Below are 24634 nucleotides of genomic sequence, written 5' to 3'. Positions count from 1 at the left end.
GGTGGCGGTTGGATCCCATGGGCCAGTGGAAAAGGAGGAGGCAGTGGAGCAGGAGGGCAGCCGTGCCAGCGAGGTGAAGAGAGCTGGGAGGAAGCGGAAGCAGTGCTGTGGGGGCTTGTTGCCAGCTCATGATCGGGGAGACCGGTTGTCGGATTTAGCAAATAAAAAGGCAGGCTGCCCGGTTAGATGTGCAGTTCAGATAAGCAAGCCATGCTTACTGAGTGGAAGTGTGCAATGTGGAACACACTTACACGAAACAAGTAGGAGTTGTTTATCTAGTCAACACAGGAAACATCCAAACACATAAATAGTTTTTATAAGAGTTTATTTGAGCCAAACTGATGACATAAGCCGAGGAGCAAGATCTCAGATGTTCTGGATCGTAACAGACTTGCAGCTTCTTCAGTGCGTTTGAAGTTAAGGAGGGAAGATAAGGAAGGCTGGAGAAAGCAAGGCGGGAATTGGATTACAAGATCGTTAAGATTATGTGCTCACTTGAGGGTGGTTTTGGCTTATTTCAAAGATGTGTTAACCTACTTGCACAATAAAAGCAAAGATACCCTCCCCCCCAAAAAAAAAAAATATATATATATATTTTTACTAAGAAGTTATAGGTCTGGGCACTACTACCAACAGTGACCTGCCCATTAGGAATTCCTGATCAGATCGCCCCGTGAGGTCACTTGCATTGAACCCCCTCCCCTTTTTTAATCCACAATCTGGATTTCAAATTTAATGGAGCATCCTCTACTGTGCCCGGAAGACTTCAGCTGGCAGTGGGAAAGGGGAGACTGGCTCAGGAAGTGGTAGGTCCCGGAGTCTTGGTGGGAGATGAGGAGTGACGCTGGAGTTGATGGATCTCAGATAAAACCCGACACGTGCTCACACAGCCTGGAGAAGTGGCACCTCAGCCACTGCTAGACCATTTATGTCTTTGGTGGAAATTGTTTTTAAAAAAGCACCCTAGCTGGTTTGGCTCAGTGGATAGAGCATTAGCCTGCAGATTGAAGGGTCGCAGATTTGATTCCAGTCAAGGGCATGTGCCTGGGTTGTGGGCTCAATCCCCAGCAGGGGGCATGCAAGAGGTAGCAAATCAATGATCCTCTCTCATCATTGGTGTTTCTTTCTCTCTCTCCCTCTCCATTCCTCTCTGAAATCAATAATGTGTGTGTGTGTGTGTGTATGTTATTTTAAAAATATATTTTATTGATTTTTTACAGAGAGGAAAAGAGAGGGATAGAGAGTTAGAAACATTGATGAGAGAGAATAATCTATCAACTGTCTCTCGCACACCCCCTCCTGGGGATGTGCCCGCAACCAACGTAAATGTCCTTGACCGGAATCGAACTTGGGACCTTTCAGTCCACAGACCGACGCTCTATCCACTGAGCCAAACTGGTTTCAGCTACATATGTTTTTAAAAGGCATGCTGTCCTGGCCAGTGTGGCTTAGTTGGCTGAGCGTGGTCCCATGCACCAAAAGGTAGCTAGTTCGATTTCCGTGTCCAGGCACATGCTAGATTTTGGGTTTGATTCCCAGTTGTAGTGCATACAGGAGGCAACAGATCAATGTCTCTCCCTCTCCATGTCCCTTCTTCTCTCTCTAATAAACAAACAACAAACTAACATGCATTTTTAAAAAGGCACCCCTTCCTCAACACTTTCATCCGCTGTAAACACTGAAAATCTACTGTTAGCGCCAGACACTTTACTTCCATCTCCTGGACAGTGGTAGTAAATACCAACATCTCTGCCATCTACCTCCTGAATGGTACTCCCTTGTCATGGGCTGCTTTTGCCAGTCTCTGGGGCTCTTACTTGGGGGTCTGCCTTGGTTTTGTAGGCTGCTCGGACGGTCCCAGGGCTGGGGAAACATGGCGAGCTGAGCCCTGTGTCACCTGCTCCTGCCAGGTAAGGGGATCGGAGCCCGGCCCCACCCACCACCCAGGTCCCTGCTGCTCTGCCGGCAGCCCCCAGGCCTGGCAGCGCCACGCCCAACCTGGGGCTGATGGGCTGCTGCTGCCAGCCAGGCATCGAGGCCCGGAGCCCGCTAGGCCTGCCAGGCCCGCGGAGTAACTCCCAGTAACCTGCAGTGGAGAGGGAGGGAGGGCTCAGTGTCTGCCCCGCAGGCAGGGACCGTGCAGTGCCAGGGGCCCTCGTGCCCAGAGCTTAACTGCCTGGAGAGCTACACCCCACCCGGAGAGTGCTGCCCCGTCTGCCGGCCAGGTGACCTCCCCACCCTGCCTGCCCTCCGCCCCTCAGCCCCCGAGGGTCCGGTACCTATTTGGGGTCATGCCTTCCCACCCACCACGCTCTCACCTGACCAGCCTGTCATCCTGGCACCCCCCTCCCCCAGGCTGTGAGTACGAGGGGCAGCTTTACCAGGAGGGGGCCAGCTTCCTGTCTAGCTCCAACCCTTGTCTCCAGTGCTCCTGCCTGGTGAGTCCCTGTACCCTCTGCCCAGGCCCTGCTCCTCCGGGGAGGCCCCTGCTCCTCCAGGAGGCCCCTGCTCCTCCTGGGAGGCCCCTGCTCCTCCAGGAGGCCCCCTGCTCCTCCGGGGAGGCCCCTGCTCCTCCGGGGAGGCCCCTGCTCCTCCAGGAGGCCCCCTGCGCTCAGCCTCACATGTATTCCGGGGCCCTTCACTCTCTGCCTGACCCTGTGCCCACCTCCCAAGGGTGCCCACACCTGCCTGCTTTGCTCCCTCTGGGAGCCAGACCCAGAGGCTTGACAGCTGTTGGTGCATTACAGAGGAGCCTGGTTCAGTGTGTGCCCATGAAGTGCCTGGCCAGCCCCTGCCCTGAGCCAGTCCTGAGGCCTGGCCACTGCTGCCCGGCCTGCCAAGGTGAGCCCTGGCTCCTCCCTGGGCGGATTCAGGCAGGGCTGTCACATCATTTCTTCACTCAGAGCCCACCCTGCTGGCTCGGACCTGGTGGTCCGGTTAGTGGGAGAGTGATGCCTGGCCACACCGACTCTGGAGCGGGTCCTGAGCTCAGATTCTGTCCTTGCCACGTGGTGGTTGTGGCCTCTGAGTGAGCTGCTCTGTGCCCCAGTTCCCCATCTGTGAGGAGTGGGTAATGATATACTACCTTAATAATATCGACTATTATCTACTGTGTGCACCTAAGACCGGATGGGCCCTTGAGGCTGTCCACTAGAGGGTGACAGTGAGTCACACACCAATACTGTCTCCAAAGCAGATGAGGAAGCAGGCTCAGGTACCATGGAAACTCAGAGGGAGAAGATCTGGCCCAGTGTGGGCACAGGAGGGCAGGCGTCCTGAGTGAACCTTAAGGAGCAAGACCAGTTGGCGAGGTGAAGGGTGGAATAAGCAGAGGTCATCCCAGGAGGAGAGGACAGCTAGAGCAGAGGCTTGGGACAGACACTCAAGAGTGAGTGTGGTGGATGTTAAGTGGGAAGGTGCAAGCAAACAAACCTTCCACGGAGAGGTGGGGAGAGGGGGTGTGGCCCCGCTGGGTCTTGGAAAGCATGGAAGGCAGGCTAGGAGCGTGGCCTTACCCAGCTGGGACGCTGGCAGCCACCAAGAGGGCTCAGAAGAGGGTGGTGGCAGACTGAAACTGGAGTCCAGGCTGGCTCCCATTGGGCCTCCTCTCTGCCCATCTCCCCACAGCCCCGGGCTGCACAGAAGGTGGCTCTCGCCGGGAGCATGGCCAAGAATGGACTGTACCTGGGGACCCCTGCCGGATCTGCCAGTGCCTGGTAAGCCCGACTGCTCCCCGGTTACCCCCCCCACCCCCACCCCGCTCCCCCAGGCCCAGCATATTCATTCCTTCATTCCACTGCGCACATCCCAAAGGCACTGTGTGGGGCCAGGGGTGGAGAGTGCCCGTTTGCGTGCCCAGCTCTGAGCAGAGCAGGTGTACAGCATGGGTTTGTGAACTGAACTCAGGAGCTGGCAGGCAGGATGTGGCAGGTGGTACAAGCCAGGGAGGAAGAGACACAGATGGTTTTGAGATGTCTGGAACTTCGAGGTCTCATCAGTTGCTACAACTGCATGTGGCCACTGAGCCCTTGAAATGTGGCCGTCAGATCTGAGATGGGCTTTCATTCAGAATACACACCAGTTTAAAGATGTAGTAGACAGAGAGGAAGGAATGTAAGCTATCTCGTTATACGCTGTGCTGATTACATGTTGAAACAACATTTGGGATATATTGAGTTGAGTGGAACATTAAAATTTAGTTCCACCTGTTTCTATTTTTTTTTTTTTAAATGTGACAACTAGAAAGTTTAAAGTGACATGTGTGGCGTGTGTTATATTTCCATGGGGCAGCACAGCTCTAGAAAATCCTCACAAAGGGGTGGTGTTCACTAGGTCTTAAAGGGCAAGTAGATTTAAGCAGGAGAAATGGGGAAAGACTCTCCAGGGGGTATGGACTGAATGACTGAGACAGCCCCCCCCACCCCCCCCATTATATGCTGAAATCCTATCCTCCGAGGTGATGGTATTAGGAGGCGGGGCCTCTGGGAGGTGCTTAGATCCTAAGGGAAAGAGATCACACCCTTAGGGCTTCCGCACCCCCTGCTGCAAGGTGAGGGCAGGAAAACAGCCATCTATGAACCAGAAAGCAGGTTCTCGCCAACTGCTGGTACCTTGACCTTGGACTTCCAGCAGCCCAACCGGATGAGACACCAGATGTAGGGAACATCTGGGCAGAACCTGAGGGAGGAAGGTGGGAACCAGAGGTGCCTGCTGAGGAAGGCTGTTTCCAGGGGCCTGCAGCCAGCCACCGAACAACAGCCTGCCGAGGACTAAGGGATCCATTGTGAAGGCCATGGACCCTTCTACGACCAAGTGCTTCCCCTCTCTGTTCTGGCCCTGCACACACCTGTGAGAAGGGTCACTAGCTGCCCAGACACTAATGGTGCTAGAGGCAGTGAGTCCAGGTGTGGGCATGAACTCCAGGGATGGTCTATGTGAGCGTGAACTCCAGGGATGGCCTATGTGGGCATGGACTCCAGGGATGGTCTATGTGGGCGTGAACTCCAGGGATGGTCCAGGGGGAGTAGCAGAAGCTGTTGTTTTGTAACTGCCAGCTTCCAGAGGTTGATGCCACACCAACACCTCAACCTCATGCCCATTACAGGGCTATGAGGAGAGGAATATTGTTACCTCTCTCTTTTTATTTTATATTCTCACCCAAGGATATTTTTTCAATTGATTATATTTTAGAAAGAGTGGAGGGAAGAGGCGGGGGGAGAGAAACATCAATGAGAGAGAGAAAGAGAGAGAGAGAGAGAGAGAGAGAGAGAGAGAGAAAGTGAGAGAGAGAGAGAGAGAGAGAGAGAGAGAAAGAGAGAGAGAGAGAGAGAGAGAGAGAGAGAGAGAGAGAGAGAGAGAGAGAAAGAGAGAGAGAGAGAAAGACATTGATTGGTCACCTCCCACACGTACCCCGAGTATGGATCTGCAATCAAGTTGCATGCCCTTGACCAGGAGTCAAACCCAGAGCCCTTCAGTCTGAGGGAAGATGCTCTAACCATTAAGCAACCAGCCAAAGTGTGTCTCTTTTTTTTCAGATGAAAAAACTGAGTCACAGAGGACTTAAGTAGCAAGACAGGTTACACATCGATATTAGTTTCCTAGGGCTGTCATTACAAAGAACCACAAATGGAGTGGCTTAACCAACAGAAATGTGTTGTCTTGTGATTCTGGAAGCCGGAAGTTGGACTGTGTGTGTATGTGTGTGTATCCAAATTTCCCCTTTGTACAAGGACACCAGGCCCTGGATTGGGAGCCGCCCCACTCTTTACCTCCACAACGGCCCTATTTCCAAATCAGGTCACGTTCAGTAGGTGAATGTGTGTCTGTGGGGGACACAATTCCACTCATCACAATGTCTAGTGAGTGGATAGTTGGGAGGCGAGTGCTGTTTCCACCACGTGGCTGAGCTCCCATGGCCTCACCCCTGCCCCCACCAGGAGGGCCACATCCAGTGCCGCCAGCGAGAATGCTCCAGCCTGTGCCCGTACCCCGCCCGGCCCCTCCCGGGCACCTGCTGCCCCGTGTGCGATGGTGAGTCAGGCGGTGAAGCCTGGAGGGGCTCCAGACCTGATTGACAGCCAGGCTCCGCCTCCCACGAAGGCCAGGCCTTGGGGCAGCGGTGGGGGGGCCCCTGAGGAGGGTCTAAGGCACCCTCTCCCCCACAGGCTGCTTCCTGAACGGGCGGGAGTACCTCAGCGGGGAGCCGGTGGGCTCCGGGGACCCCTGCTCGCACTGCCGCTGCGCTGTGAGTGTGGCCGCCCCGCAGGGAGGGCCTGGCTCCCGGGCCCGCCTCCCCGATGCTGACCAGGCCCTGTTGTCAGAACGGGACTGTCCAGTGCGAGCCTCTGCCCTGCCCAGCCGCGCCCTGCAGACACCCAGGCAGGCTCCCCGGGCAGTGCTGCCCCGTCTGTGCCGGTGAGTGGGGGCCCCAGGCCCTGGGTGAGGGGCGGGCACTGGCCAGGGAGAGTCCTTGGCGTGTGGTGCGGGTGCCGCCTGGGACTACAGAAGCCCTCTTGAATTCAAGTCCAGAGGAAATACTTTATGAAATAAGCTCCTGCCAAAACCGGTTTGGCTCAGTGGATAGAGCGTCGGTCTGCAGACTGAAAGGTCCCGGGTTCAGCCGAGACCGGTTTGGCTCAATGGATAGAGCGTCAGCTTGGGGGCTGAAGGGTCCCGGGTTCAATTCCGGTCAAGGGCATGTGCCTTGGATGCGGGTATATCCCCAGTAGGGGATGTGCAAGAGGCAGCTGATAGATGACTCTCTCTCATCGATGTTTCTAGCTCTCTCTCTCCCTTCCTCTCTGTACAAAATCAATAAAAAATATATTTAAGAAAAAAAAAAAAAAAGAAAGGTCCCAGGTTCGATTCCGGTCAAGGGCATGTACCTTGGTTGTGGGCACATCCCCGGTAGGGGGTGTGCAAGAGGCAGCTGGTCGATGTTTCTCTCTCATCGATGTTTCTAGCTCTCTATCCATCTCCCTTCCTCTCTGTAAAAAATCAATAAAATATATTAAACAAACAAACAAACAAAAACTATGCTCCTTTCCCCACCAAGAGGGACTAGTTCTCACCTTCTCGTGGCCCACAGGCACTGTGGTGGGGCCCTGGCTTCCGGGGGTGGGGGGCTGGCAGGGACCCCTGAAGGTGGCTGTCCTCATCAGGGCGGGAGGTAGATGTCAGGGCGCGTGAGGCTTCCCCGTCAGCCTCCTGCCCTGTCCCCCGTCCCATACCCTCCTGTCCAGGCTGTGAGTACCAGGGACACTACTACCAGAGCCAGGACACCTTCCGGTTCCAGGAGGGCGGCCGCTGCCTGCGCTGCTCCTGCCAGGTAGGCAGCCCCTGCCTCCCGCCCCAGGTCTGCCTCCTCCTGAGGCCCTCACCCGGGTCCCTCCCTCCCAGGCCGGCGAGGTGTCTTGTGAGGAGCAGGAGTGCCCTGTCGCCCCTTGCACCCAGTCAGACTCTGTTCCCCAGCTGTGCTCAGGTGTGTGGGGAGGCGTTGGGGGAGGGGGGCAGCTGCAAAGGGGCTGGAGATGGAGGGGGCATTGCTAAGCCCACCAACCCACCCAGCGTATATGCAGAGGCTGCTGTGGGGGCGGTAAAGCGCGGGTCCTGGGAAGGGGAGGGCTGGGTGGAGGTGTCCAGGTTGCCATGGTGACAGCCCCCTTGCTCCAGCCTGCGTGCTTGGCGGAGAGGAGTTTGCCGATGGCGTCCAGTGGGAGCCTGACGGTGAGCCCTGCACAGCCTGCTCCTGTCAAGACGGGGTGCCCGTGTGCGGGGCTGTGCTCTGCCCCCCGGCCCCCTGCCAGCACCCCACCCAGACCCCTGGTGAGTGCCCCGCGCTGACCTGCCTTCCACCCCTGCTTTGCCCGCCCGCCCTGGTCAGCTGGGCTCTGACCACTCTGCCCGCCCAGGCGCCTGCTGCCCCAGCTGTGAGAGCTGCACCTACCACGGCCACGTGTATGCCAACGGGCACAACTTCACGGACACAGACCGCCCTTGCCATGCCTGCCGCTGCGAGGTACCCCCGGGCTTGCTGCTGCCCCCTGAGCCCCGCTCAGGACCGACCCCTACCACCCTCTCCCTCCTCCCAGGACGGCACCGTGAGGTGCTCCTCGGTGGCCTGTCCACCCACCACATGCGCCAGGCCCCGGAGCGGACCAGGCCAGTGCTGCCCCAGCTGCCCAGGTACGTGCTCGCTGTGCCTGTCTGGCTCGGGGGACCCAGCCCTGAGTCCCCCAACCCCTCCAGCACAGCAGTTCCCTTGGGCAGCCGCGGCCTCCTCAACGTTCCGCCTGGCAAAGCGGGGAGCACACAGGGCCTGGGTGGGAGGCAGACTTGTTTCTCCTTCATGTCCCCACATCGCCCTTCTTCCCCAGCCTGCGTCTCCTCTTCCTGCCCCACGCCGCTCAGTGTATTTGTCTGCCTGCCTGTGTCACACACCACGCTCATGCACACCTGTCTGTGTCACACACCATGTTCATGTGCACATACCTGTGTCACACACCACGCTCATGCACACCTGTCTGTATCACACAGTTTCATGCATACCTGTCTGTGTCACACACCACGATCATGCACACCTGTCTGTATCACACACCATGCTCATGCACACGTGTCTGTGTCACACACCACGTTCATGCACACACACTTGTGTCACACACCACGCTCATGCACACGTGCCTGTGTCACACACCACGCTCATGCACACCTGTCTGTATCACACAGTTTCATGCATACCTGTCTGTGTCACACACCACGATCATGCACACCTGTCTGTATCACACACCATGCTCATGCACATGTGTCTGTGTCACACACCACGTTCATGCACACACACTTGTGTCACACACCATGTTCATGCACACGTGTCTGTGTCACACACCACGCTCATGCACACGTCTGTGTCACACACCACGTTCATACACACATACCTGTGTCACACACCACGTTCATACACACATACCTGTGTCACACACCACGCTCATGCACACGTGTCTGTGTCACACACCACGCTCATGCACACGTCTGTGTCACACACCACGTTCATACACACATGCCTGTGCCACACACCACGTTCATGCACACGTGCCTGTGTCACACACCACGCTCATGCACACGTGTCTGTGTCACACACCACGTTCATGCACACACACTTGTGTCACACACCATGTTCATGCACACATGTCTGTGTCACACACCACGCTCATGCACACCTGTCTGTATCACACACCATGCTCATGCACACCTGTCTGTGTCACACACCACGATCATGCACACCTGTCTGTATCACACACCATGCTCATGCACACGTGTCTGTGTCACACACCACGTTCATGCACACACACTTGTGTCACACACCATGTTCATGCACACGTGTCTGTGTCACACACCACGCTCATGCACACGTCTGTGTCACACACCACGTTCATACACACATACCTGTGTCACACACCACGTTCATACACACATACCTGTGTCACACACCACGCTCATGCACACGTGTCTGTGTCACACACCACGCTCATGCACACATCTGTGTCACACACCACGTTCATACACACATGCCTGTGTCACACACCACGTTCATGCACACGTGCCTGTGTCACACACCACGCTCATGCACACGTGTCTGTGTCACACACCACGTTCATGCACACACACTTGTGTCACACACCACGCTCATGCACACGTGTCTGTGTCACACACCACGCTCATGCACACGTCTGTGTCACACACCACGTTCATACACACATGCCTGTGCCACACACCACGTTCATGCACACGTGCCTGTGTCACACACCACGCTCATGCACACGTGTCTGTGTCACACACCACGTTCATGCACACACACCTGTGTCACACACCATGTTCATGCACACGTGTCTGTGTCACACACCACGCTCATGCACACCTGTCTGTATCACACACCATGCTCATGCACACCTGTCTGTGTCACACACCACGATCATGCACACCTGTCTGTATCACACACCATGCTCATGCACACGTGTCTGTGTCACACACCACGTTCATGCACACACACTTGTGTCACACACCATGTTCATGCACACGTGTCTGTGTCACACACCACGCTCATGCACACGTCTGTGTCACACACCACGTTCATACACACATACCTGTGTCACACACCACGTTCATACACACATACCTGTGTCACACACCACGCTCATGCACACGTGTCTGTGTCACACACCACGCTCATGCACACATCTGTGTCACACACCACGTTCATACACACATGCCTGTGTCACACACCACGCTCATGCACACGTGCCTGTGTCACACACCACGCTCATGCACACGTGTCTGTGTCACACACCACGTTCATGCACACACACTTGTGTCACACACCACGCTCATGCACACGTCTGTGTCACACACCACGCTCATGCACACGTGCCTGTGTCACACACCACGTTCATACACACATGCCTGTGCCACACACCACGTTCATGCACACGTGCCTGTGTCACACACCACGCTCATGCACACGTGTCTGTGTCACACACCACGTTCATGCACACACACTTGTGTCACACACCATGTTCATGCACACGTGTCTGTGTCACACACCACGCTCATGCACACCTGTCTGTATCACACACCATGCTCATGCACACCTGTCTGTGTCACACACCACGATCATGCACACCTGTCTGTATCACACACCATGCTCATGCACACGTGTCTGTGTCACACACCACGTTCATGCACACACACTTGTGTCACACACCATGTTCATGCACACGTGTCTGTGTCACACACCACGCTCATGCACACGTCTGTGTCACACACCACGTTCATACACACATACCTGTGTCACACACCACGTTCATACACACATACCTGTGTCACACACCACGCTCATGCACACGTGTCTGTGTCACACACCACGCTCATGCACACATCTGTGTCACACACCACGTTCATACACACATGCCTGTGTCACACACCACGTTCATGCACACGTGCCTGTGTCACACACCACGCTCATGCACACGTGTCTGTGTCACACACCACGTTCATGCACACACACTTGTGTCACACACCACGCTCATGCACACGTCTGTGTCACACACCACGCTCATGCACACGTGCCTGTGTCACACACCACGCTCATGCACACGTGCCTGTGTCACACACCACGCTCATGCACACGTGCCTGTGTCACACACCACGCTCATGCACACGTGCCTGTGTCACACACCACGCTCATGCACACGTCTGGATGTGCCGTGAGAGAGCCTGGCTGCCGCAGAGCAGTGTGCCCTGCCCTGGCCCATGGAGCGTGTGCTAGAGCATGTGGCACTCAGGAGCCCTTCTGCTTCTCACCCTCAAGGCACACACGGTGCCTGCAGGTGCAAGGACTGCACACACACACACGTGTGTGTGCATGCACGTGCTAGTACACACACGCGTGCCCTCAGAGAGAGACACCCTTGCCTGCATCACAGCCCCCTCCTCTCCCTCTGTGGGGAGGGCTCCCAAGTGCCCCAGGGGAGAGGAGCTGTCTGCTGCTCCTGCACCGCCAGCCTTCGCCCCATTCCTCCCCGTCCCCAGACTGCATCCTGGAGAATCAGGTGTTCGTGCACGGCCAGCGCTTCTCCCACCCCCGGGACCCCTGCCAGGAGTGCTGGTGCCAGGAAGGCCATGCCCGCTGCCAGCCCCGGGCCTGCCCCCAGCCCCCCTGCGCCCACCCGCTGCCCGGGCCCTGCTGCCGCAGTAACTGCGATGGTGAGGCGGCAGGAAGGGGTTCTCCCGGGAGCGTTCGGCCCCTTCCGTGGGCATTTGGCTGGGGGGGGGGGCATGACCTGGGCAAGTAGGGCCTCCCCAGGCCTACAGCTGCCCCTCCCCCAGGCTGTGCCTTTGGTGGGAAAGAGTACCCCCACGGAGCAGACTTCCCCCACCCCTCGGACCCCTGCCGCCTCTGCCACTGTCTGGTGAGCCCGCCCCCTGGCTGGGAGGAGTCGGGGAAGCAGGGGTGGGGCTGGGGAGGCCGAGGGCACTCCAGGTGGGCTGGGGAGGGGTGAAGTCACTGTGCCTCCAGCACTCACCCTGCCGCCGGGTCCCTCTGTCCGTGCAGAGCGGCAGCGTGCAGTGCCTGGCCCGCCGCTGCCCGCCGCCGCCCTGTGCGGAGCCCGTCCTGCTGCCCCGGGAGTGCTGCCCGCAGTGCCCAGGTAAGGGCTGCACCCCGGGGCGCTCCCCGCCCCCGGGGCTGGGGGTGCGCTGCCGCCTCTCCCTGGGCGCCCCGTGATGCACGCCGTCTGGCCTCAGCCTCCCCCTCCAGCTGCCCGAGGCCCGGGGGCCACCAGGAGCACTTCTTCCCGCCGGGGGACCCCTGCCGCCGCTGCCTCTGCCTGGACGGCGCCGTGTCCTGCCAGCGGCTGCCCTGCCCGCCCGCCCCCTGCGCCCACCCCCGCCGGGGACCCTGTTGCCCCTCCTGTGACGGTAACGCCCGGCCCCGCAGCCCCGCCACCCGCTTCCTCCAGCCTGGAGCGCAGCCTCCCCCTGGGGCCACCCTCTCGCTCCTCCTCCGTCTGCCTTTCTCCACCCCAGCTCCCCTCTCCTGGCCCGGCCCTCCCCTCTCAGAGTTTGGGGAGGCTGTGCTGGGAGGTGCTGGGCCTGGCGGGCAGCCACCACCGCCCCCCAGCCCCGGGCCTGTCCCTGCCCGCAGGCTGCCTGTACGAGGGAAAGGAGTTCGCCAGCGGGGAGCGCTTCCCTTCGCCCACCGTGCCGTGCCACGTCTGCCTCTGCCTGGAGGGCAGCGTCAGCTGCGAGCCCAGGGCCTGTGCCCCTGCCCAGTGTCCGTTCCCTGCCAGGGGTGACTGCTGCCCTGCCTGCGACGGTGAGGGCAGGGGGCATGGGGGTGGGGAAAGCGGGAGGGCTGGGTGTGAGTCATCCTTCCTGCCCCATTCTTGTAAGAAAAAAAAAAGCCCTGGACTAAAGCCTGGATTTTCTCCTGCTTTTCACACAGCTATTGGGCTGTGTGACCTTGGACACGCTACATAACCTCTCTGAGCCTAATTCCCCCCCCCCCCCATGTTTAAAAAAAACAACAACACATAACCTAAAATTGGCCATCTTAACCATTTTTTTAAATATATATATTTTATTGATTTTTTTAAGAGAGGAAGAGAGAGGGATAGAGAGCTAGAAACATCGATTAGAGAGAAACATCGACCAGCTGCCCCTTGCACACCCCCCACTGGGGATGTGGCTGCAACAAGGTACATGCCTTTGGCTGGAATCGGACCCGGGACCTTTCAGTCCGCAGGCCGACGCTCTATCCACTGAGCCAAACCGGTTTCGGCCATCTTAACCATTTTTAATCTCAACTCCTGTGAAAAAAGAGAGCTGAACAAGACCGGCTCCCCAGTCTTCGGTCACTCTTGTTTATTATCTCCGCAGTTGTTTCTACATACCCTCCACCTCCTGTAACTTTCTTTATTTCGTATTTTCTTTCAAATTGAAAATTTAAATTGAAATTTATTTAGAAAGGAACTTTTATATCCTACTGTAAATGGAAAACTAGATTTGCAAGGAGTAGAGCATTGCCATTAATGTGAATGCAATTAAAAATCAAATATTAAATTCAACTCAGATACTTTGGCCTTCTAAGGCTTTGAGCCTGAGACTCATCCACTTTTCCTCATTTTGACAGACTTTTTATTTTAAAGAAAAAATTTAGGTTCACAGAAAAATTAAGATGAAGGTGCAGATCCTTCCCATATATCCCCTGCCCCACTTCCTTCCTGCCCCCTGGACAGCCCCCCTCATTATCAGGGCCCCCATGTTGGTTACAGCTGAGCTCACACGGACAGGTCATTATCGCCAAAGTGCCTTCTTTTTCAAAAAGGTCAGAACGTGTCAGCGCTCAGGGCAAGCTGCCCCCCATCCCCCGGGCCCCCGGCCCCTCCTTGCTTGACCAGAGGGCATGAAAGAGCATTGGGAAGGGGATGCCTTGGGTCCAGCCGCCTAAGGCATCTCAAGCATCTCCCAGCTCTAAGGTCTGACCGGGCAGTGGCCTGCTGGGTATCCGGCCCAGGCACAGATTCTGTGTGGGTTTGCCCTATAGATCGGACAGGGAGATCTTTCTGCAGGTGAACGGGAGAAAGTCTGCCCTTTGGCCAGTCCGACGCTCCCCCAGCTCTCCCCTCCTTTGTCCATCAGCCTGGGTGAGGCCTCCTCCCCACCATGGCCACGCCTCAAGACTCGGACTCAGGCCAGGGGCAAGCTCCTAGCTGGTGACCCTGTCCTCTCACCCCTCCTGACCCAGCCCGCCGCTCCCTGTCCCCTCTCCTAGGCTGTGAGTACCTCGGGGAGTCCTACCTGAGCGGCCAGGAGTTTGCAGACCCCCGGGAGCCCTGCAGCCTGTGCACCTGCCTGGAAGGCGCTGTGACCTGCGGCCGCAGACCCTGTGCGCCTCCGGGCTGCAGCCACCCGCTCGTCCCCTCCGGGCACTGCTGCCCCTCCTGCCAGGGTAGGGCAACGCCTGCCCTCCGGCCGCCCTCCTGGTCTCCCGCAGCCCAGAGCTCCGAGACAGCCACCGAGACCCTCAGCCTGCGTTTCCATCACGCCTCACCCTGTCCGCGTCCTCGGTGCCTGCTGTCCCCGCTCACTGGTGCTGGGCGCACCGCACAGCTGGTCCGTGCTTCCACTCCTCCCTGCTCTTACACTGCCTCGCTGCCTTCCTAAGACAGCACATCCCAGACAAACTGCTCAGCGGCTCCCTCTGCCCGGAGCCTCGGGAGCCCGCCCCTCGCTCACCCGTCCTTCTGTCCTTTCCCCGCGCCGCCCACAACGACAGGACACTCTCAGCGTCTGTGGCCCACCGCCTCCCGCTGTGACCCACCGCCACGCCCCACTGCCTCCCGCCTCCTGCAGAATGCTCACCCCTTCCAGCCCCTTCCCAGCCACCCTCTCCCGCTCAGACCCCCAAGCTGTGAGAGGTTCCCAGGCCGGCTGTGTGTGTGCGTGTGTGTGTGTGTGTGTGTGTGGAAGTATGAGTGCGAGTGTATGTGTGTAAGCATGTATGTGAGTGTGTGAGAGTATATGAGTATGTGTGTAAGTGTATTGTGTGAGTGTATGTGTGTGTACATGTGAGAGAGGATGTGTGTGTGAAAGTATGAGAGTGCGTGTATGCGTATTGCGAGTGTATGTCTGTGTGAGTATATGAGTGAGCGTGTATGGGAATACATGTGTAAGTGTACCTGTGTGAGTACGTATATGTATGAGTCCGTGTGTGAGAGAGCGTGTGAGTGTGAGTGTGAGGCGGGAGACGGTTCTGCGGGCAGCAGCTCTTCCCCCGCCCTCCCCGCTCTGCCAGGATGCCTCTATCACGGCGTCACTGCCGCCCTGGGGGAGACCCTTCCGGACCCACTGGACCCCACCTGCTCCCTCTGCACCTGCCGGGTGAGCTGGCCCCGGGGATCGGGAACTGGCACCGCTGACCTCCCGTCTGGCCCGGGGTGTTTCTCCCACCCCGTCTGCTGGGCACCGCTGCTGTGACGAGGGGACAGCCTGGGGTCAGGCCTCCGGGCCACGCCAGGGGTTGGGCCTGGCAGGCTCGTAGGGGCCCATATGGGGGCAGAGTGTAGCCGGGGTTGAGGGTGTGATGACGTGGGGACAGGAAGTGGCAGTGTGATCGATCTCTCTCCCCAGGAAGGTTCCATGCGCTGCCAGAGGAAGCCATGCCCGCCAGCTCTCTGCCCTCACCCCTCTCCAGGCCCCTGCTCCTGCCCCGTGTGCCACGGTGAGCCGCCCCCCCACCCCCAGGCCCGGGCCCCCCCCTGCCCTCCTCCGGGCCTGAGGCAGGACGGGCAAGGAGGCACAGCGTCCCACCAGGAAGTATGTCCTCCACAGGGTGCTTCTCTCAGGGCCGGCAGCGCCAGGATGGGGAGGAGTTTGAGGGGCCCACAGGCAGCTGTGAGCGCTGTCGCTGTCAGGTACGGCTGGGGGGGTGGGCCCAAGGGGGCTGGGACGCTGGCGGGGCACACTGCCTCAGGGCACCCAGCCCGGGAGAAGTCCCTGACCCCGCATCTCCTGCAGGCCGGCCACGTCCGCTGTGTGCGGCTGCAGTGCCCGCCCCTGGCCTGCCCGCTCCAGGTCACAGAGCCAGGGAGCTGCTGCCCTCGCTGCAGAGGTGTGCCCGCCAGGGGTGGGGGGGGGCTGCCCTTGCTTCTGCCCCTGGGCCCAGTGCGCCTCCATCTGCCCAACCTCCTTCCCTCAAGGTCCCCTCCTGGCTTCCCACCTCCCTGCTCACCCAGGCCTCAGCCCTTGAGTCTTCACTCCTGTCCTCCTCCCCTGCCCTGGCCTGCCCAGACCATCTCCCCCTCCAGAGGCCTATCAGAGCCCCCTCAAAGCCGCCCCTGCCCTCTGCCCGGCATAGATTCCAGAGCCATAACAGCATCTCCCTGGGGGGCGGGCAGCACAGAGGAAATCCCAGTTAGCAGCTCTGGAGTCTAAGGCTTGGAGAGGCTGAGTTACCTTGGTAACATGGTTAGCGATGGAGGCTTTCATTCATGCTGCATGCATGTATTAGATGCCCGCTGCATGCCCGGTGCTGGTGCTGATGCTGGGCTACAACAGGCAGTGCCTGCTGCCTGGCCTTCGGTTCAGCAAGCAGACATGCCAGGGCTGAGAGCCCAGGAGTCCTGAGCCCGGCCCAGTGTCTTCCCTCCACCGCAGACAGCAGTTCTGCCAGGCCCCCTCCCCGCCTCCCCCCTGCAGACCCCAGGCCCTGCTGACCACCCACGGTGGGCCGACGGGGCATACAGAGCCCAGACTCAGAGACACCCCCGCCCCCTGGACAGGCTGCTGGGCCCACGGAGAGGAGCACCCTGACGGCAGCAGCTGGGAGCCTCCGGACAGCCCCTGCTCCTCCTGCCTGTGCCACCAGGGCGTGGCCACCTGCGCCCAGGTCCAGTGCGTCAGCTCCTGTGCCCGGCCCCGCCAGGGGCCCCGGGACTGCTGCCCTCGATGCTCAGGTACTGGGAGCCCGGGGTGGGGTGGGAGGCAGGGAGGCAGTGCCTGGTCAGCGTCTCCCTGCCTTGGTGCTGGGGGGGGGGCGGCAGAGACCAGCCTTTCCGGAAGTGGCTTCCATTTTTATACACACCCAAAGCCTGGGGGCTGGGGCCCCTGGGGGACAGAGGACGCCACCACTCCTGGCATTGCTGCCAGCTGAAGGCTCCCTGGTCCTGATCTGCTCTTACCTCACCCCCAAGACTGTGAGCATGCGGGCCGGAAGTACGAGCCAGGGGACAGCTTCCAGCCTGGGGCAGACCCCTGTGAAGTGTGCGTCTGTGAGGTGGGTGAGGGCCATGCTGAGGGGCGGGGCACCATGGGGGCAGCCTGGGCACTGCGGGCAGCAGGCACTGTGAGGGGCAGAGACGGGAGAGTGTCCCAGTGGCCAGGCGGCGAGGCAGGGCTTGGGGCGAAGAGCCAGCAGGTCCCAGAAGTTTGCGGTTAGCCAGGCACCATGGCACCGGTGCTGGGTGTGGGGAGGCAGCGGCAGGCCCTCCTGGCAGGAGTGTGGAGTGGGTGAGTGCAGAGTGGGTGTGAATAGGATGGGCGAGGAGGCCCCTGGGAAGTGGTTGGGGCCACTGAGACTCTCCATTCATGGGGAGCAGGCAGTGGCATCGTAGGTGCCGAGATGAGGCAGTGGGGTTGGGAAGAGGGTCAAAGGTCACAGCAGGTGCAGGCCCAGTGACTGGAGAGGGAAAGGGAAACCACGGCCGGGAATGAGGGGTGAGGAGCCAGTCGGGGGGCTGTTGAGGAGGTGCTGCAGGCACACGGAGGGGAGAGGGGGCTGTGCTCCCCGGTCTGGGGCCCAGCCCTTGCTCATGGTTCCTGTTGCAGCTGCAGCCTGAGGGGCCTCCCGGCCTCCGCTGTCACCGACGGCAGTGCCCCAGCCTGGTGGGCTGCCCCGCCAGCCAGCTCCTGCCCCCGGGGCCTCAGCACTGCTGCCCCACCTGTGCCCGTGAGTCACCGATAGAGGGCAGATAAGAGAGGGCAGGGCTGCCAGCCCCTGACGGACACTGGAAGTGCCAGCCAGCGCTCTGCCCCAGCCCCGGCCCCACAGGGAGCCTTTCCTGAGTCCAGAAGACCATTCTAGAAGCCCTTGCCCTGGCAGGGAGGCTTGCACCACCCCAAGGGGAACCGGGGAAGCTGGCAGGGACCCCTTGACTCATTTTTCCCAGCGGTTGGTGCTGTGGGGGGCGGGCGGTTGTGCCAGCTGCTGGCTTTTGAGGGCAGTGACGTCAGGGCAGGAGGGGCAGTGAGTGGCCCAGCTACAGAGATGGGGAGAGCCATTCTTGTCAGCCCTTGTGCCCCAGGAAAAGAGAAAAAGGACGTAACACTTATTAAGCACCCACTGCATGCCATGCAATGCTTGGCGATTTTAAGCAGTATCTCGTTCAATTTTCACAGTTACCAGTGAAGTAGGTATCAATATTATTCCCCTTTTACAGATGAAGAAACTGAGGTTCCGAGAGGTTGATTGACCTGCCTGCAGCGGCACAGGCTCTGAGGGTTGGAACTGGGGGTACCTGGCTCTCTGTGCTTTCTCATGCCGTTTTAGCCAGACGGGCAGTGTGAAGGGAGCCGGACGGGGAGCAGGCAGCATGGCGTGTGGCCCTGAGGGACCTCGGGCTAAAGAAGCCACACTTGGCCTGTTTCCAGCCGCCCTCCTTCTCTCCCCCTAGCCCCCTCCCCCCATAGCCTAGCAAAGTTCCTCTCGAAAAGTCCAAACTTTTCTCTGCTGAGCCAGCAGGAAAGGATGTATTCTTCCTGGAGTCCAGGAGCTAGGGATAAGGGTCCGAGGACAGATGGGTCAGTACGATCATCCGGGCTGACATCCCTTGCTCCCACCCCCATTGTAACCCTCCCTCTGCGTTCTTGTCTACACAGAGGCCCTGAGCAACTGCACGGAGGGCCTGCTGGGGTCGGAGCTGGCCCCGCTGGACCCCTGCTACACCTGCCGGTGCCAGGTGAGCCCTCCGGCCCTGGGGGTTCCCAGGCTCCAGAGCCTCCCCCGTGGGCTGTGGCCGAATCTCCTGCAGGAGCTCGGGGATTCCCGCTCACCGGTGTTCGCCTTCGCTTCCCGAACGTCACATTCCACAGAGCCTGCTCCCTCTCTGCCGTTCTCTACCCCCGGCCTTCTCATGCCCTTTCCCAGGACCTGACCTGGCTCTGCGTCCACCAGGCCTGCCCTGAGCTCAGCTGTCCCCCCTCCGAGCACCACACCCCCGCCGGGGGCTGCTGCCCTGAGTGCCGGGGTAAATGCTGGCTCGGTCTTTGGTAGAAACGGAGGGCTTGTCATTTGGGTGGAGGAGAGACCCGTGAGGCAGCGGGAGGCGGAGACTGAAGCCTGGATTCTCAGGGCCTGGCCTGAGGCCTGTCAGCCGGCTCAGTACCACAGGCCCCTGCGGGGGGATCCGGAGCCCGAGGAGGGCCGCGGCCTGTGGCTCTTCAGGCTTCCAGAACCCTATCCACGCCTCAAGCCCCATGCAGGGCCTTCCCCTTGACATACCCCTCCCTCCCCCGCATGTGGCTGAAGAAACCAACACCAGCAGGTTGGGCGGTGGGCACCCCCTGCTGCGGGCCTTCGGGGTGAGCTCCAGGGAGGAAGGAGGCAGCCGGAAGGACAGGACGGTGCTCCCCCAGCCTCCTTTCTCATCAGAATGTGTGGTGGAGGCCGAGGGCCGGAGAGTGGCGGATGGAGAGAGCTGGAGGGACCCCAGCAACGCCTGCATCACTTGTACCTGCCATGTGAGCTGGGGCTGAGGAGTGGGGGCGCAGGGCCTTACAGAAGAGGGGGGCCTCAGGACGCTGGGCCATGCATCTCGGGGCTGGGGGAGGAGGGTGTCTCTGAGGTAATTAGGGAAGGGCGCCCCTGTGGTGAGCATGGGCAGAGGCAGCCCTGTGCAGGGCACGGAGCTGAGGGCTGGACATCCGTCAGGCCCCTCTTGAACAGGAAGTGGTTGTTCTGGAGCAGGTCCGGGGAGAGGGGTCCGCTGCCGCAGAACGGAGCCAGGTGGCCCCAGAAGTGTGACCAGGGACCTCAGGGCCCCCCGAGAGTCCCTAGAGCACTGGCCTCTGTCCTCAGCGGGGCCGCGTGGAGTGCCGCCGTGAGGAGTGCCAGGCCCTCTCCTGCCCACTTGGCTGGGTGAAGGCTCTAGACGCTGGCCGGTGCTGTGAACGATGCCAAGGTGCGGGCCAGGGTGCTGGTGGGAGCAGCGCGAGACCCGGTGTGAGGGAGGGGCAGCTGACCCCTGACCCCACCCCATTCCCAAGATCCCTCAGCTCCCGCCCAGCCATGTGAGCACCAGGGCCGCCAGGTGGCCTCCGGGGACAGCTGGGCCGTGGACCCCTGCACCAGCTGCTCCTGCGTGGCCGGCACCGTGCGCTGCCAGAGTCAGCGCTGCCCGCGGCTCTCCTGCGGCCCCGTGAGTGCCGGTCTGGGCTGTGGGGGAGGGGGTGGAGGGGTGAGTGTGCATATGATGGGGTGAGTGTGCATGTGATGGAGTGAGTGTGCATGTGATGGGGTGAGTGTGCACGTGGTGGGGTGAGTGTGCACGTGGTGGGGTGAGTGTGCATGTGTCACCGCCATCCCGGTGCAACGGGCAGGGGAGGAGGCACCTGGCTGGGCCATGGCACTGGAGCTGCGGGCAGGGGGGCCCGGAGGAGGCGCGGCGCGGGGTCCTGCAGTTCCAGGAGCGACCACGAGGCGGCGCCCGGAGCCCGCTCGGGTCCTCAGAGGCTCCGCGCGGGGCTCCGCCGGGCCGGTGTCTGACTGTCCCGGGCGGAGGCCAGGACGAGGCTCCCGCCCTGAACCCCGGCAGCTGCTGTCCCCGCTGCCTGCCGCGGCCGGCTTCCTGCATGGCCTTCGGAGACCCGCACTACCGCACCTTCGACGGCCGCCTGCTGCACTTCCAGGGCGGCTGCCGCTACGTGCTGGCCCGGCACTGCCGCGGGGGCGACTTCAGGTGCGCAGCCCCCTCCGCCCGCCCCCCGCCCCCCACACCCGCCCCCGCTGACCCTGCACCCGGCCTCTCGCACCCAGTGTGCACGTGACCAACAGTGACCGGGGCCGCAGCGGCGTGGCCTGGACCCAGGAGGTGGCGGTGCTGCTGGGAGGAGAGGTGGCCGTGCGGCTGCTGCCGGGCGGCGCGGTCACGGTGAGGCCGCGGAGGGAGGGCCCGGGAGGGCGGTCCCTCCAGCGCCGTCCACTCCTCCGTCCCAACGGCCTCCTCCCGCCCTCCTCCTCCTCCTGCAGGTGGACGGGCGCCCCGTGGCCCTGCCCTTCCTGCAGGAGCCGCTGCTGTACGCTGAGCTGCGGGGCGGCACCGTGATCCTGCACACCCAGCCGGGGCTGCAGGTGCGGCCGCGCCACGGGAGTGTTTGGGGACCGCGCCACGGGAGGGGGGAGGGTTTGGGGGATGGCAGGGCCCTGGGCCGCTCAGGCGTCTGTGTCTGGAGGGCGTGGGGGTTACCAACTAGTTTCTGGGCCTTACTGAGGTGAGAGTCCTGCAGGATGCTGAGGGGAGAAGAGGGATCGGGGTCAGAGACCTCTGGGTGCAATGACAGGAGTTCTGGGCCTGGTTTCTAACCTGGGCTCAGCCATCAGCACACCGGGCCCGGGCCTGTCCCCGTCCTCTCTGGGCCGGTTTTCTCATCGGTAAAACCGGAGAAGGACTCCTAGGACCTCAGTGTTTCAGGATTCCTTCCAACTCCCGTGCCAAAGAGCAGGGCACGCCCCCGCAGCCAGCAAGAAGCACCATTTGTAAACTCCTAGACTAGGGCTTGTCTGCACTGAGATACAAACGGGAATTGCGTCGCACCCGGGAGGTAGTGTGTCTCTGGAAGAGGCTGCATTTCACCTGGGGCCCAGTTCAGGGATGCTAACGCCGCGGGTGCCTTCCCGGAGCTGTGCTGGCTGTCAGTCCCGCAGGCTGTGCCCGGGGGCCAGGGCCAGAGCCGTCTCCCCCGCCCCAGTCCCAGCCTCTCCGCGCAGGTGCTGTGGGACGGGCGGTCCCAGGTGGAGGTGAGCGTGCCCGGCTCCTACCGGGGCCAGACCTGTGGGCTCTGCGGGAACTTCAATGGCTTTGCCCAGGACGATCTGCAGGGCCCTGAGGGGCTGCTCCTGCCCACTGAGGCTGCCTTTGGGAACAGCTGGCAGGTGAGGGGCCCAGGAGCCTGCGGCAGGGGGATGGGGGCGGGGGCTGGGGGCCGGGCTGGAGGCGGCACAGGTGAGCATGGGTCTCAGAGCAGCCCTCTGGTGTGGAGATGGGAGCAGGCTTTGGGACTGTGAGGCCGGCTTGGGAGCTTCCTGCCTGTCGTGGAGCTGGAGGAGGCAGGAAGGCCGCATCATCTGACTCCCCAAGAAGCCCAGCTTTGCTACTCATGGGCTGTGTGACCTTGAACAAGTTACTTGCCTTCTCTGGGCCTGGGTTCGTCCCCACGATGGGGACAAAAGAAAAGTCACTCACGCTGCTTCCTTTGCTGTTCTAATGAGGAGGTTTTCGAAGCTAAAACTTTTCGGGCGGAAAGTGCTTTGGAGAACGGCAGGCCGAGGCCAGCTGCCCAGGATGCTGTCACGCCAGGGCCGCTTTCCCCACCCAGGTCCCCGAGGGGCCGGGGCCCGGGCGGCCCTGCGCCAAGGGCCGGGAGGGGCACCCGTGCCGGGCGGCAGGCTACCGGGCCCGGCGCGAGGCCAATGCCCGGTGCACGGTGCTGAAGTCCGCCCCGTTCGGCCGCTGCCACGCCGTGGTGCCGCCCGAGCCCTTCTTCGCCGCCTGCGTCTACGACCTGTGCGCCTGCGGGCCCGGCTCCGCGGCCGCCGCCTGCCTCTGCGATGCCCTGGAGGCCTATGCCAGCCACTGCCGCCAGGCGGGGGCCACGCCGGCCTGGCGGGGCCCGACGCTCTGCGGTGAGCCAGCAATGGCCCGTGGGGCTGCGGTGGGGGGTACCGGGGGCCAGCCCGGGAGGAGGGGGAGGTGCGGGAGGGCTGCCCGGGTGAGGGGGTGACGGAGCCCCGCCTTCCCCTCTGCCCGCAGGGGTGGGCTGCCCCCTGGACCGCGGCTTCGTGTTCGACGAGTGCGGCCCGCCCTGCCCCCGCACCTGCTTCAACCGGCACGTCCCGCTGCGGGAGCTCTCCGCCGCCTGCGTGCGGCCCTGCGTGCCCGGCTGCCGGTGCCCCGCCGGCCTGGTGGAGCACGACGCCCACTGCATCCCGCCCCAGGCCTGCCCCCCCGTCCTGCTCACCGGGGACCGGCCGCCCCGAGACCCGCTCAGCCCCGGCCAGGCGGCCCGGGGGACGCTCGACCCGGGATGACAGCGGCCGGGACTCATCCGACCCAAGTCCCTCCTTGGAGAGCGGCTCCCGCCCCCGCCCGGGCTTCGGCGGGAGCGCCCTGCCTGGCCCGGGAGCCGGGCCCGCGTCCCAGAAAGCCCAGCCGTGTTGAGTCAGAAACAGTAAACGCGGGGCCTGCCCTAAGGCTGCCTGGTGTTTGTGTGTCTGTGTCTGTGTGTTTGTGTGCGTGTTTGTGTGTCTCTGGGTGTGTCTGTGTGTGTATGTGTGTGTTTGTGTGTCTGTCTGTGTGTGTTTGTGTGTCTGTGTGTGTTTGTGTGTCTCTGGGTGTGTCTCTGTGTGTATGTGTGTGTATGTGTGTGTATGTGCGTGTTTGTGTGTGTTTGTGTGTCTGTGTGTTTGTGTGTCTGTGTGTTTGTGTGTATGTGTCTGTTTGTGTGTCTGTATGTGTGTGTCTGTGTCTCTGTGTGTGTTTGTGTGTCTGTATGTGTGTGTCTCTGTGTTTGTGTGTATGTGTGTGTGTCTGTGTGTCTGTGTGTGTCTGTGTGTTTTGTGTGTGTGTCTGTGTGTGTGTTTGTGTGTATGTGTGTGTTTGTGTGTCTGTGTGTCTGTGTTTGTGTGTATGTGTGTGTATGTGCGTGTTTGTGTGTCTCTGGGTGTGTCTGTGTGTGTATGTGTGTGTTTGTGTGTCTGTCTGTGTGTGTCTGTGTGTGTGTTTGTGTGTCTGTGTGTGTGTGTGTATGTGTGTGTTTGTGTGTCTGTGTGTCTGTGTGTGTTTGTGTGTCTCTGTGTTTGTGTGTCTGTATGTGTCTCTGTGTTTGTATGTGTGTTTGTGTGTCTGTGTGTGTTTGTGTGTATGTGTGTATGTGCGTGTTTGTGTGTCTCTGGGTGTGTCTGTGTGTATGTGTGTGTTTGTGTGTCTGTGTGTCTGTGTGTTTGTGTGTCTCTGTGTGTGTATGTGTGTGTTTGTGTGTCTGTGTGTTTGTGTGTCTGTGTGTTTGTGTGTCTGTGTGTCTGTGTGTTTGTATGTCTGTGTGTTTGTATGTCTGTGTGTTTGTGTGTGTTTGTGTGTCTGTTTGTGTGTGTGTCTCTGTGTGTGTGTGTGTGTGTGTGTGTGTGCGCGCGCTTCCTCCCGGCACTGGGGTGGCCACATGGGCTACGGGGGCCAGAAGTCAGTGTCCCCAGAGCCAGAGGGTGGAGCTGTGGGAATCAGCTCTGGGCCTTGCTCACTCCGGTGCCTGCACCCCTGGGCTGCCCGCGCCAGCCGCTCCCTGGTGCTGCCCTGCTGTGGGCAGGCGGAGCCAG

The 24634-nt window shown here is 60.5% G+C and overlaps 1 protein-coding gene across 2 annotated transcripts in view; it reads left to right on the top strand.

Moving 5' to 3' along the window:
- The window catches only part of LOC118712567 (kielin cysteine rich BMP regulator), a 28749-nt gene extending 5228 nt beyond the window's left edge, over positions 1-23521 (top strand). The window contains exons 6-42 of one of the 2 annotated variants that reach the window (XM_045576653.1): positions 1843-1910; positions 2129-2225; positions 2356-2438; positions 2748-2841; positions 3628-3716; positions 5937-6030; positions 6165-6244; positions 6321-6414; positions 7242-7327; positions 7399-7480; positions 7672-7824; positions 7911-8017; positions 8091-8184; positions 11581-11754; positions 11878-11960; positions 12104-12197; positions 12295-12468; positions 12695-12865; positions 14324-14500; positions 15347-15432; positions 15682-15772; positions 15883-15965; positions 16069-16162; positions 16833-17006; positions 17244-17326; positions 17878-17998; positions 18928-19007; positions 19196-19295; positions 19577-19788; positions 20126-20228; positions 20314-20465; positions 20833-21005; positions 21083-21197; positions 21296-21397; positions 22034-22198; positions 22642-22948; positions 23076-23521. In XM_045576653.1, the coding sequence (XP_045432609.1) occupies positions 1843-1910; positions 2129-2225; positions 2356-2438; positions 2748-2841; positions 3628-3716; positions 5937-6030; positions 6165-6244; positions 6321-6414; positions 7242-7327; positions 7399-7480; positions 7672-7824; positions 7911-8017; positions 8091-8184; positions 11581-11754; positions 11878-11960; positions 12104-12197; positions 12295-12468; positions 12695-12865; positions 14324-14500; positions 15347-15432; positions 15682-15772; positions 15883-15965; positions 16069-16162; positions 16833-17006; positions 17244-17326; positions 17878-17998; positions 18928-19007; positions 19196-19295; positions 19577-19788; positions 20126-20228; positions 20314-20465; positions 20833-21005; positions 21083-21197; positions 21296-21397; positions 22034-22198; positions 22642-22948; positions 23076-23353 (4613 nt within the window). In that variant the 3' untranslated portion in view covers positions 23354-23521. The remainder of the gene's footprint in view (positions 1-1842; positions 1911-2128; positions 2226-2355; positions 2439-2747; positions 2842-3627; positions 3717-5936; positions 6031-6164; positions 6245-6320; positions 6415-7241; positions 7328-7398; positions 7481-7671; positions 7825-7910; positions 8018-8090; positions 8185-11580; positions 11755-11877; positions 11961-12103; positions 12198-12294; positions 12469-12694; positions 12866-14323; positions 14501-15346; positions 15433-15681; positions 15773-15882; positions 15966-16068; positions 16163-16832; positions 17007-17243; positions 17327-17877; positions 17999-18927; positions 19008-19195; positions 19296-19576; positions 19789-20125; positions 20229-20313; positions 20466-20832; positions 21006-21082; positions 21198-21295; positions 21398-22033; positions 22199-22641; positions 22949-23075) is intronic. The other variant, XM_045576656.1, reaches the window with a different exon arrangement.
- Positions 23522-24634: the final 1113 nt, after the last annotated feature.

Source organism: Pipistrellus kuhlii, unplaced genomic scaffold (assembly GCF_014108245.1).
Source record: "Pipistrellus kuhlii isolate mPipKuh1 unplaced genomic scaffold, mPipKuh1.p scaffold_m20_p_10, whole genome shotgun sequence".
NCBI lineage: Eukaryota > Metazoa > Chordata > Mammalia > Chiroptera > Vespertilionidae > Pipistrellus > Pipistrellus kuhlii.
This window is presented reverse-complemented; position numbering and strand designations above follow the sequence as displayed.